Here is a 12,917-nt window from a genome sequence, read left to right as displayed (position 1 = left end):
AGACTTTATTTTCTTTGGCTCCAAAATCACTGCAGATGGTGATTGCAGCCATGAAATTAAAAGATGCTTGCTCCTTGGAAGGAAAACCATGACCAACCTAGACAGCATATTAAAAAGCAGAGACATTACTTTGCCAACAAAGGTCCATCTAGTCAAAGCTACGGTTTTTCCAGCAGTCATGTATAGACATGAGATTTGGACTATAAAGAAAGCTGAGTGCCAAAGAGTTGATGCTTTTGAACTGTGATGTTGGAGAAGACTCTTGAGAGTTCCTTGGACTGCAAGGAGATCCACCCAGTCAATCCTAAAGGAAATCAGTCCTGAATATTCATTGGAAGGACCGATACTAAAGCTGAAACTCCAACACTTTGGCCACCTGATATGAAGAATGACTCATTGGAAAAGACCCTGACACTGGGAAAGATTGAAGGCTGGAGGAGAAGGGAACGACAGAGGATGAGATGGTTGGATGGCATCACCGACTTGATGGACATGAGTTTGGGTAAGCTCTGGGAGTTGATGATGGACAGGGAAGCCTGGCGTGCTGCATTCGATGGGATCGCAAAGAGTTGGACACGACTGAGCAACTGAACTGACTGACTGATGGTCTAGGAAAAAATAAAATGTCAACAATTTGGAGTTGAGAGAAAACATAACTACTGGAGGAAATGAAAGTTCAATACGGCAGTATGAGCCCAGAGACCATAGATTACATACGTTTCAACACACTTACCCTTAAGCACCTAGTACAGTGCTGTGTGCTGTGCAAAATTAAAATAGTTTACATGGATGTAAATTTAGCATTATAATAAGATATGCTTGTAATGACTTTGTATAGATAACTATATAATATTTGATTATTAAATATCTTCATTCAATTCTGTTCTTAAGCAACATGAAACAAGTTTCCAAATATAACAACACAATATTATCAGTGATTTACAGTTATATGAAAAATAAATGATGATTTCATTGTTATTTTAAATATAGTATAATAAAACATTAATTGCAGTAGTTAGTAATCACAATGTGAAGTAATGCCCTGATACGGCAATTAGTGGAAACAAAAATAAACCAAAATAAAGCAATTTACAGTAAATAAACAATTCTACCAAAATCACAGAAGACAAAAACAGAATAAACCTACAGCAAAATAATGAAAAATAGATCAATCTCTGAATGACATCCTCTAATTATAGTTTGACTATATTTCCCAGTACTATGAATATATCTACTAAACATGCTTTCCCAGGCCCCAAAGTAGAGACATAATATGGCTGATGCCTCCTGATTTTCCCATTTTTCTGCCATTGTATTGTTTGTAATTGATATCATATCTCTGAGTAATCTTAGTCTATAAATCTGAGGGTTCAAGTTTTTTCAGGATATATTGAAACAGAAATACATGTGTCTAGACCCTATAAGTTTTTTCATTGAGATAAAATGCAGATTAAGAGACAGTATAATAAAATAGTTATGAAAACTAACTTCAGAATGAGATAGGCTTGGGTTTAACTACCAATCAGACAATCTCAAGCAAATTACTTCACATCTCTGAGCTGCATCTGTGAAAAGAGGATAATAATGGCACCCTTATCATAGATATATTGTAAGAATAAGATAATGTACTTAAAATGCCTAGCAGAGTACCTGATATGTAATTAGTATCACTCCAAATATTCAATGTTACTGACAATACCAAGTGGAGAATACAAGTCCAGACAGGGATTAAAACTTTTGGGCATGATAAAAATGTGAGCTGAGCACATATGGAAGCTTTAGTAAGATGTATTGTTGTTTTTAGTATTTTTTCATGTTGAAGACACCCAAATCTCTTGCTCTAGGTCATATTTTTCTCCCAAGCTTCAAAACCATATATTGTACTGTCCAGAAGAGATTAGACACTTAAACCTCTTCACAGACAATCTCAAATAGGGCATGTCCAAAACTTATTTTCCCTTGTTTGCTGACCCCTGCTAACCTCTTTCCTCCTGAGTTTTCTATCTTAGTGGAAGGTACCATCATCCACTCAACTGTACAAGAAAATCTGTGAGTTACTAAAACTCCTCACCCCCTCATTCTTAATCAGACACTAAGTCCTATAAAACCATCTCTTAAATAGCTGTTAAATTGTGTATTTTTTATATCTTTATTTCCAGGTCCTAGTTTAGACACTAAAATTCATCACCTAGATGACTGTAGCAGCATCACACCAACTTCTCTACAATCTTACCTTTTTCCATCAATTCTCTAATCTTACCCTGTTTAAAACCTTCCAATGTTTCCCCTTGATCCTAGCATAAATTCTGTTTATCTCAATATCAAAAAGATATTATGTGACAGATCAATGTCACATTTTCCAACTCAAATTCTCAAGTTATTTTTTATTAACTTCTAATACTTTACTGAAATTTAACAGAACTCAATTTAACCGTATTTGATTAGCTATTTATTGGTACCTACTACGTGTATGTAACTGTACTAGATATTATAAAAGCTACAGAGGTGAATGGTGATATATCGGGGAGAAAACATAAGCATATAAAGTCTTAACACAAGGGAGAAAATACTTTAAAATCTCCAAGTAGGACCTAAATAGACATTTTTTCCAAAGATATATGGCCAACAGATATATGAAAGGATTTTCAACATTGCTAATTATTAAAGAAATGCAAATCAAAAGCACAATCAGATGTTACTTTTTGATGACTATCATCAAAAAGTCTACAAATAAAAAATGCTGGAGAGGGTGTGGAGAAAAGAGAACCCTCTTACACTAGAAGTGACAATGCAAATTGGTGTAACCACCAAGGAAAATGGTATGGAGGTTCCTAAAGAAAACTAAAAATAGAGGTATCTTATGATCCAGCAATCACAATCCTGGGCATACGTTCATACAGAAAAGATGAACACTCTTCAAAAAGATACATGCAAAAAAAAAAAAAAAACACATACATGCACCTCAGTGTTCACACCAGCACCATTTACAATAGCCAAGACATGGAAACAACCCAAATGCCATCAACAGACAACGGATGTAAGAAGATGTGACGTGTATGTATTGTGTCAGTCTGCTCAGTCGTGTCCAACTTTTTGCAACCCCAGAGACTACAGCCCACCAGGCTCCTCTGTCCATGGAATCCTACAGGCAAGAACACTGGAGTGGGTAGCGACTCCCTTCTCCAGGGGATCTTCCCAACCCAGAGATGGAACTCAGGTCTCCTGCATTGCAGGCAGATTCTTTATCATCTGAGCCACCAGGGAAGCCTTGGAGTATGTGTATATATACACTTACACACACACACACACACACACACGCACACACACACACACACACACACGCACACACACACACACACACACACACACACAGAGAGAATAGAATATTACTCAGCCATAAAAAGGAATGCAATAGTGCCATTAGCAGCAACATGGAGCTAGAGAATGTTATACACAGTGAAGTGAGTCAGAGAAATACAAACACTATATGATATCAGTTGTATGTGGAATCTGAAAAATAAAACAAATGAATCTATATACAATTCAGAAACAGACTCACAGACATAGTAAGCTAACTTATGGTTACCAAAGAGGAAAGGGAGAAAGGGACAAATTAGAGAAGTATGGGATTAACAGACACAAATGACTATATAAATAAAACAGATAAGCAATAAGGATTTACTGTATGGTACAGGGAATTATGTTCAGTATCTTATACTAACACATAATAACTGAAAAAAAACTGAATCACTTTGCTGAATACATGAAACTAACACAATAATGAAAATCAATTATACTCAATTAAAAAAAAAATCCTAACAAAGAGTTAAAGGGCTACTAGATGTCAATGGAAGGAAGTGTATCAGAGAGAAGCCCTGAGATGATATGATTTTTAGCTGGGCCTTGTAGGTCATCTAAAAATTGAGATGTGGGGCAGCATAAGCAAAGGCCAAGGGAAAGAAATCTCAAAAAGCAAAAATGAACAATGTGCATATTAGTTTGACTAGAATGTAAAGTTCTTCAATGAGAGTAGTAGGACAGCAGCTAGAAAAATAAGAATTGGGGTCAGATAAAGGCAGGCCATGACTATTAAGTTAAGAGCCAGAGCTTTACACTTTCAAGAATGAGGGTCAACTAAAGAGAAAAAAAAAATTACATGAATTGTGTTTTAAAAGACCTTCAACATCAAAGCTGTAAGTATCATTGAATCAATAGTTCTGTGTATATATGTATTTTGTGTGTATGTATACATATATATAAAAAAATTGTATCTACAAGATCCCTCATGATAAGAAAAAATAAAAAGGGATTAAAATAATGTTTAGAAAATAATTGCAGAGCATTAGAATTTGGATGGAAAAGCAGTGTCACAATTTCATTAAATTCTTCATTTTGTAATTAAAACTACCAAACCTAGTCATCTTTAATTAAAAAATTAGAATAGTTCATATGTTTAGCTCATATTTCAGGGTAAGTTCTATATTTCACTCCTAAATTACTTTTAGGATTTCTGTGTCTTTAAATAGATGCAGACCTTAGTTGCAAAAAGAATCTATAACCTACTGGTTTCAGAGTAAGTGGTTTCCCACAGAAATGAAAGCAGATGGCAACTATGCTTCACCTTTTCTATTTTCTTTTTTACACCTAAAAATAATCCTTCTTTTTTTGTACTCAAAAAATAGTTCAAGGAGTTTCTGTGAGTATATTAAATTACCAAGAATACATTTTCCCATTATCACCCTCATATCAAATTCTTTTTACTATTACTACTATTCTGAGCACTAAAAAAAAACAAATCAAAACTACCTCTTTGACAAATTTAGTCACCATAACTTAGTCTGTGACACCAGGATAAAAAGTAAATATGTGTTGAATTATTAGCTTAAGTTCACAAAAGGCATATATCAAATATTTCATTTTCTAAATGTTACTTTAAAAAAAAAAAAACAAACCTGTGCTGATGACCGGAGCAGTTCAAAAGACACTGTAAGTCATTGTTAAAGGCTACTATTTAGTATGCTGACATTGTGTTTAGAAACATATTTTCTCAAATACTCACCTAGATTCTAAAGATTTAAAAAATAACAACTTGATCCAGACTTAACATAGCTCATACACTTAATGGAGGGAAAGAAGTAAGTATAAATAAAGATATGAAGCATGGAAATGAAAAAAGAGAAAGTTCTTCATCCTGCCTGAGGAGACACAAAAGGCTTTTAAGGTGACATTTAAAATCAATCTTGGACTTCCCTGGGGATCCAGTGGTTGACTCTGCACTTCTACTACAGAGAACACAAGTTCCATCCCTGGCCAGGCAACTAAGATCCCGCATGGCACAGCAAAAAAAAAAAGACATTCGTCTTAGATGATGAGTAAGACTTCTCTAGAAAGCACAGAAGAAAACAATATGTATAATCAAGGAAAGGCAGCAAGAAAGATCACAGCCTGCACCAGGTTAATGAGGAATCTTGTAGATATAATTATTTTTATATTAACTAATGATACAATGATAATTACAGCTCTGATGATAAAGGTTTTTGAAACACAATCCACATAAAGCTTTTTTAGTCAACCCTCATTTGCTATACAATAAAGATTTTAGCTCTTAGCCTAATATTTACATATATTACACATAGCATATATACATGCAAGGCTATGCCACATATGGTAGCAGTGACTAAGAGGTATGCAGGAGTCAGGTCATAGCTCGAGTCTATAGATGTTGGGAAGTTTTTAAAGGACTTTAAAAGTTAGAGATGTGTAGTCATTTTTTGTCTGCTGATTTATTTTCAATTGAACCTCAGATGCAGTTAACTATCCTCCTCAGTTCGCGGAACATTATCTTATTGGTCCATGGTAAGTGCCTGTCCTAATTCTTCTGGTCTCCAAGCTTCATCCCATTTGGTCCTCCATAAGCAACCTTCTTTTGTATTTAATGTACATTATTTTGTTTGCATATGTTCTTATAAAATGTATACTGTTGTATAGTTGCACATCTTATTACATGCTCCATTTTTTTACCTTTTATCCTAAGCACACTGTTTTTAAGACCCGTTCATGCTGCTATGTGTATATATAACCCAGTTTCTCATGACTGGGGCTTCCTTGGTGGCTCAGACAGCAAAGAAACTGCCTGCAATGTGGGAGACGCCAGTCGGATCCCCAAGTTGGGAAGATTCCCTGGCGAAGAGAATGGCTACCCATTCCAGTATTCCTGCCTGGAGAATTCCACGGACAGAGGACCCTGGTGGACTACAGACCATGGGATCACAAACAGCTGGACACAACGAAGCAACCTGCACTTTTCCCAATTACTGTATAGTTAAGATACCCATATAGTTTATCATCTAAATGATAAAAGGGTTGCTATGAACAATCACACTGGAATAACAGGGCTGTACCAAGCAGCCTAAGAAGGATAGTTACTTCATGTGCCTGAATTCCACGCTGCTCACCCATGATACTTACTGATCTCTCTTTAGCAACCAGGTTGTCTCCAACACCATGCTTTCAATAATAGCTTTTCAAACAGCCTCATACAGGTCCCATTATGGATCTATGTGGGAATTTGTTAGCCAAAAGGATGTCTGTAGTGATCTGTAAATTTCTTACCTAAGTAAATATGGGAACACTGAAAAGAGCAAAAAACAGAGGAGAAGACTGCAAAGCAATGTTTGGAGAATAAAGAGTGGTAGAGAATTCAGTGAAAGGTATGGCTGGAAGGCTTGCCTTGAGGCAAAACTGTGAGAGGGCCATGCATGTTGTGAACTTTATTTTGATAGTAACTGAGAGTCATTGAAAGGTTTTGAGCAAGGGTATAGAATGACGGAAATATTAACAGCATTCTAGAAAGACATATCTCATGATACTGAATCAAATGTACAGCCGAGACTGGAAGTAAAAAGACCTATTAAGGGAATATTTGAAAGCCAATACAGTACAGCAGTTAGTGACAACATCATGGAAGTTCCAAAGCCAGACCGTCTGGATTCAAATCTGGTTCTACCAATACATCTTAAGGCCTCATTTAAATTCCATCTGGGACTTCCCTGGTGGTCCAGTGGTTAAGAATTCACCTGCCAATGCAGGGGACATGGGTTCAATCCCTGGTCTGGGAAGATCCCACATGCCACGGAGCAACTAAGCCCATGCACTTCAGCTAGAGAGGAGCCCCTGCTAGCAGCAACTACAGAAATCCCCCATACAGCAACAAAGACCCAGGACAGTCATAGATTAATTAATGAAAGATAAACTGCAGGTGCCTTTGAATCCTAAATTAGAGATTATCATAGTACTTCTTCATCGGGTTGAATGTCATGAGCTTATACTAGTACTGGAACATAATAACCACTCTCAACGGTAGCTATTACTGCTGCAGTAGTCCACAAGAATGTGAGATCAGTTTAAGCTAATCTGGTGGTAGAATTTTAAAAACTTGAACTCATGCCCTGAAGGAAGTATCCCAATATGAAACCTAGTGTTTCATTCATAAACCCCTACCTCCTACAGGAAAAAACAACAACAACAAAAACTCCCAAACCTGTTGGCTTTCATTAGGTCTAGTTTGCAAACTCCTGAGTCAGGCATCACAATAATGTAACAAAGATTCAAGTTGATAATATATGACAGTTGCCACAAATACAATGGTTAAATGCTATTTAATATGTGTTCATTTTCTAAGGACTCAGCGTTTTTCTTTGTAATTGGCAAAGCCTTATGATGCAATAAAGCATTAATATGTCTTTTCAGTGATACAAATTTTTAAGGAAACAATTTCCTCACCTAAATGGCAAATAATTCCAAGATCCGGTTATGGAAGTTTATACTACAGGAGCTGCTGGAATTGAAGAACTGACTTCTGAACTGTTCATCAAAAATATCTGAGAATGTTAGAATATAACACTCTGAATATACCCTGGATATTATTATAGTATTTCATATAGAGTTAGGAAATGTAATGTATAGTATAAACCGAATAAATATTAGAGCAATGTGACTATTCCCATTAAAAATATCCAAAATAAGTTTCTATCTTCTCTATAACAGTATATGCATTTTGTTGAGTATGACTACGATTCTCAAATAATCAGCAATAAAAATGAGCAGAAAAAATAGCTTAGATATAACACAAATTTAATACATTTAAAGCAAGGATATAATTACAGTCTCAGCTTAGATGTCACACTCTTTTAAGCAATATTTCCAGAACAAAATCCAGAAATGATCTCTCACCCTTCTGATCTCTCACAGCACTATGTTTACATCACATACTGTCTGGAATTTTAGTATAATCTGTATGCATATCTTCTTTTCTACCTCATTAGTAGATGATGTAATTGCTCAGTCATGTCCGACTCTTTGGGAACCCATGGACTGTAGCCTGCCAGGCTCCTCTGTCCATGGGATTCTCCAGGCAAGAATACCAGAGTGGGTTGCCATTACCTTCTCCAAGGGATCTTCCCGACCCAGGGACTGAATCTTCATCTCTTATGCTCATGCATTGGCAGGCAGATTCTTTACCACTAGCGCCACCTGGGAAGCTCCTCATTAGAAGTTCAGTTCAGTTCAGTCCCTCAGTCATGTCCAACTCTGCAACCCCATGGACTGCAGCAGGACAGGCCTCCCCGTCCATCACCAGCTCATTAGAAGAGATTATGGTTAATTCACCTTTGAATCTACTAAATCATATAGCATTCTGCAACAATTAATAAGCAGTTAATATTTGCTGAATGACAAAAAATCTATTAAAGTCTACATTCAAAAATGAATTCTGCACTTAGCATCAGATCATAAAGAATTTTACCCACACGTTTTTTATTCACTAAATTGTACTTCCTAAAATCCTGTACAGGTTTTTAAACGCTTACAATAACTTGTAGCACTTTAAAAATATCTTAGTTCAAAATGTCACTTTTCTAAAAAATTGTATTATTTTTTATAACCTGACCGCACTTTCTACAAAGAACCTGTATGTCACCATTAACTTTAACAACTTATTACAGTTGAACTTTAAACTATCTACATTTGAAGGAAGCATAATGTCTAAAATATATAGTGAATATGAACTGATCATATGTAATGTCTGAAAAACCCTAAATTACTCTTAAGATTGTTGGGCAGTACTTTCACACTTCTAGTCCTAGAAAAACTTCTGCAGACAAATCTTACTAATTTTTCCCTTATTACCACTCTTCCTCTTGAAATACTTTCATCTGAGCTCTTAGTTTCTTTCATCCACCCAGTATAGCCTACCCTCTGGAAAAGGTCTGAAACTCATTCACATTGAACTGGCAAAGGACTGCTAACAGCTGGGTGAGAGGGCCTGGTGTGGGAGCCCTGGCCCAGGTTTCTGTGCTAAATTTGTTAACCTAGTCTTCCCAAGTCTCTGTTTCCACATGTAGACAATGAAGATACTGGAACTGGATTAATGATTTCTAAAATCCATTCCAGCTCAGGTTATCTCCCTTAGGGATGTTCGCAGGTTTAGGCATCATTCATTCACTCCATTTATTTAGCACCTGAGATCAACACATGATCAAGTAATCTAACGTCAATACTTATTCATTAAACAGATCTTCATTGAACACTTACTCTGTGCCAGACGCTGTGCTGCGTGCTTGCAATATCACAGTTCTGTTGAGATCTACGACGTGATACAAAAAAGCTGAGAAAACGGCAGTAAGGGAGTTAAAGAAAAATCCAACAAGTGATGCTTAGACTGTCTCTTCATTACAGCAGAATTTCTCAGATTTGGCCGAGAGCACTAAACTCTTCTTAGTAAGGGGGCTGGATGGCGTGTACAAAAACACAGCGATGTGAAAGGCACGTTGAGTGTCCTCAGCAGCTGAAGGCTGGGAAACACAGGATAAGTGTTCACAGTACTCATCCCACTTATGATCCGGCACGTTTCGCGTGATGATTTGGTTTAACTAAACCAGCTGTTCCACCATTGCGAGAACAGCGTCTGCTCTTGCCCATCATCGTTCTCCCAGAGCCTAACACGCTGCCTCGTGCTTATTAAGGGCTGAAGAATTTATAAAGGGCCCGCTCCTGAGGGTTATCATGTGTCATTTCCAAAACACCCTGAAGAATGAACGTCTTCCACTAGAAGGAAGAGAAATCGCAGCGCCTCCTGCAGGCAACTTGAGTTCCTCGGAAACAGTCAGACCGCAGAGCGCAGCTCTACCTCCCCACCGTCACCTCTCCTCGGAAACTCCTCGGGGACTCCAATCCCCTGAAATCACCGAGCCTTCCGGGCGAGGGGCTGGAGGTGAGCTGCCACCCGCCGGAGGCCTGCGCCCTTCCCGGCGCCCGCACGCGGATGCTCCAGTCAGCCGCGGCGCCGCCGCCACCTCCGCCTACCGTGCCCAGAAAGGTCGTATTGGACGTTGCGTAGACAAAAACAATCTGATTAACTTCCTGACGGATAGGCGAAGACAAAACTTCAGTAAACAAGAAAATCTTATACACCTGCACTCGGCTCCGGGCCGGTGAAGTCCAGACAGGAGCAGGACAACTCACCGCACCGCCCGATTGCCTCTCCTAGGCGTAGAGGTAAAGCGCCCTCTAACGGTCACTGCTACTTCACCTCGCGGTTAACGGGGCCGTCACCCTAGCTACGCCCAGGCTCGCGAGAGTAAGAGCAGGACCAAAGAGGTCCCCGGAACCAAACTTCGTTACCTACTGTTCCCACACGGAAAGGCCTGAAGGACCAACCGGAAGTCCTGGTTCAAAAGCTCCACGGAGAGCATCCTAGGGACCGGAAGGAGATGAAACTGCCGCTTCCGACTGGGGCGCCGGCAAGACGAGCGTGGTGAGAGGTCGCGTGGCTGTCACAGCGGCGTGTTGTTGGAGCGCGTGGCTCGTGCGCAGAGGTCGGAGGTGGCTGAAAGCCTGACGTCGGTGTAGAAGCAGAGACCGCGAACTATGGTGGGAAGATCCGGGCGGCGCGCGCGCGGAGCGGCCAAGTGGGCAGCTGTGCGAGCGAAGGCAAGTCGCGGCCCAGCGGACGAAAATGGAGAGGACTTAGAATCTCCACCCTCACCGGGGGACTCGAGCTACTACCAGGATAAGGTAGATGATTTCCATGAGGCCCGATATCGGGCCGCCTTGGCTAAAGGCTGGAGCGAAATAGAGAGTGGGGACGAGGAGGATGGCGATGAGGAGGAGGAGGTGCTTGCCCTAGATGTTGCTGATGAGGACGATGAAGATGAAGAAAGTGAGGAGGGTGACGATGATGATGGTGGGAGCTCCGTGCAGAGTGAGACTGAGGCTTCTGTGGATCCCAGTTTGTCGTGGGGTCAGAGGAAAAAACTTTACTACGACACGGACTATGGCTCCAAGTCCCGAGGCCGGCAGACTCAACAAGAAGTAGAGGAAGAGGAGAGAGAGGAGGAGGAGGAGGCACAGCTCATTCAGCGGCGCTTAGCCCAAGCCCTGCAAGAGGACGATTTTGGAGTTACCTGGGTGGAGGCTTTTGCAAAACCAGTACCTCAGGTAAATGAGGCTGAGACACGTGTCGTGAAGGATTTGGCGAAAGTTTCCGTGAAAGAGAAGCTGAAAATGCTGCGAAAGGAATCTCCAGAGCTCTTGGAGCTGATAGACGACTTGAAAGTGAAGTTGACAGAGATGAAGGATGAGCTGGAGCCACTGATACAGTTAGTGGAGCAAAAGATCATCCCCCCGGGAAAAGGAAGCCAATACCTGAGGACCAAATACAATCTCTATTTGAACTACTGCTCCAACATTAGTTTTTATCTGATCCTGAAAGCTAGGAGAGTCCCTGCACATGGACATCCTGTCATTGAAAGGCTTGTTACCTACCGAAATTTGATCAACAAGTTGTCGGTTGTGGATCAGAAGCTGTCCTCTGAAATCCGTCATCTGCTCACACTTAAAGGTGGTGCTGGAAAGAAAGCACTGAGTTTAAAAGCAAAATCCATGAAGGCCAAGCCAAAATCAGTTTCAGAGACTTCTGCTGCTGCCTTAGCTGTTACAGACCTTTCTGATGATTCTGATTTTGATGAAGAAGCGGCACTGAAATACTATAAAGAAATGGAAGAGAAACAAAAATTAAAGAGAAAGAAAGAAGAAAATAGTACCGAAGAACAGGCTCTTGAAGATCAAAATGCAAAGAGAGCCATTACTTATCAGATTGCTAAAAATAGGGGACTTACACCTAGGAGAAAGAAGATTGATCGGAATCCCAGAGTGAAACACCGGGAGAAGTTCAGAAAAGCCAAAATTCGCAGAAGAGGCCAGGTTCGTGAAGTTCGTAGGGAAGAGCAACGTTATACTGGTGAACTTTCTGGCATTCGTGCAGGAGTTAAAAAGAGCATTAAGCTTAAGTAAAGTTTTTGCTTAGCTTAAGTCTTTTGGCAATAATTTTGCATCAATAAATGTATTTTTAACTGGTGATGAGAGTGTATTAATACTTAATGTTTAGCCTTAAATGTTAAAAATTCTGACAATCGGAAAATTAGCTTCGGTTATTGCTCAATTTATTTGTGTTTTAATTTGTAATCAGGTCATACAGAGAACTGTGGGAACAGTATGAAGGTGTGTGGGAAATGAGGTGGTGATGGAAAAAAGTTCTCCACTATTCTGTCAAACAGTACCTTGGGGAAATTACATAGCTAGTTGTGGCCCAACAGACTTTTGTAATTTTTCATGTAATGTGAAGAGAATGCAGCTTTGGTAGTCATCTCATTTGTAAGCTAGGATATAAAGTAGTTTTGATGTTTATTGCCTAAAGTATAATTCTTGAGCAGGAAACTTATAATGGGTTTAATGTTAAGTATTTTTGTAAATTTTATTGTGGTAAAAGCTTAGGAAAGAAGGGGAACTTGGTTGAAAATAGAGATATGCCTTAATTACATTAATAGTGAATATTTTTTCATAATGCTTAATGTGGTAAG

The 12,917-nt window shown here is 39.2% G+C and overlaps 1 protein-coding gene across 1 annotated transcript; it reads left to right on the top strand.

The window, feature by feature from the left end:
* Window positions 1-10,278: 10,278 nt before the first annotated feature.
* Window positions 10,279-12,415, top strand: UTP3 (UTP3 small subunit processome component). The gene has a single exon (XM_061145826.1). It carries the CDS (start codon window positions 10,927-10,929, stop codon window positions 12,349-12,351), a length of 1,425 nt encoding a protein of 474 aa, XP_061001809.1. The 5' UTR covers window positions 10,279-10,926; the 3' UTR covers window positions 12,352-12,415.
* The last annotated feature ends 502 nt before the right edge of the window (window positions 12,416-12,917 follow it).

This window comes from Dama dama, chromosome 6 (genome assembly GCF_033118175.1).
Source record: "Dama dama isolate Ldn47 chromosome 6, ASM3311817v1, whole genome shotgun sequence".
In the NCBI taxonomy this organism is placed as follows: Eukaryota; Metazoa; Chordata; class Mammalia; order Artiodactyla; family Cervidae; genus Dama; species Dama dama.
The sequence above is the reverse complement of the archived record's forward strand: the minus strand, read 5'-3'. Positions and strand labels throughout refer to the sequence as shown.

Coding starts and splice junctions, on each gene's coding strand:
- UTP3 (XM_061145826.1), top strand. CDS start 10,927: ATGGTGGGAAGATCCGGGCGGCGCGCGCGCGGAGCGGCCAAGTGGGCA.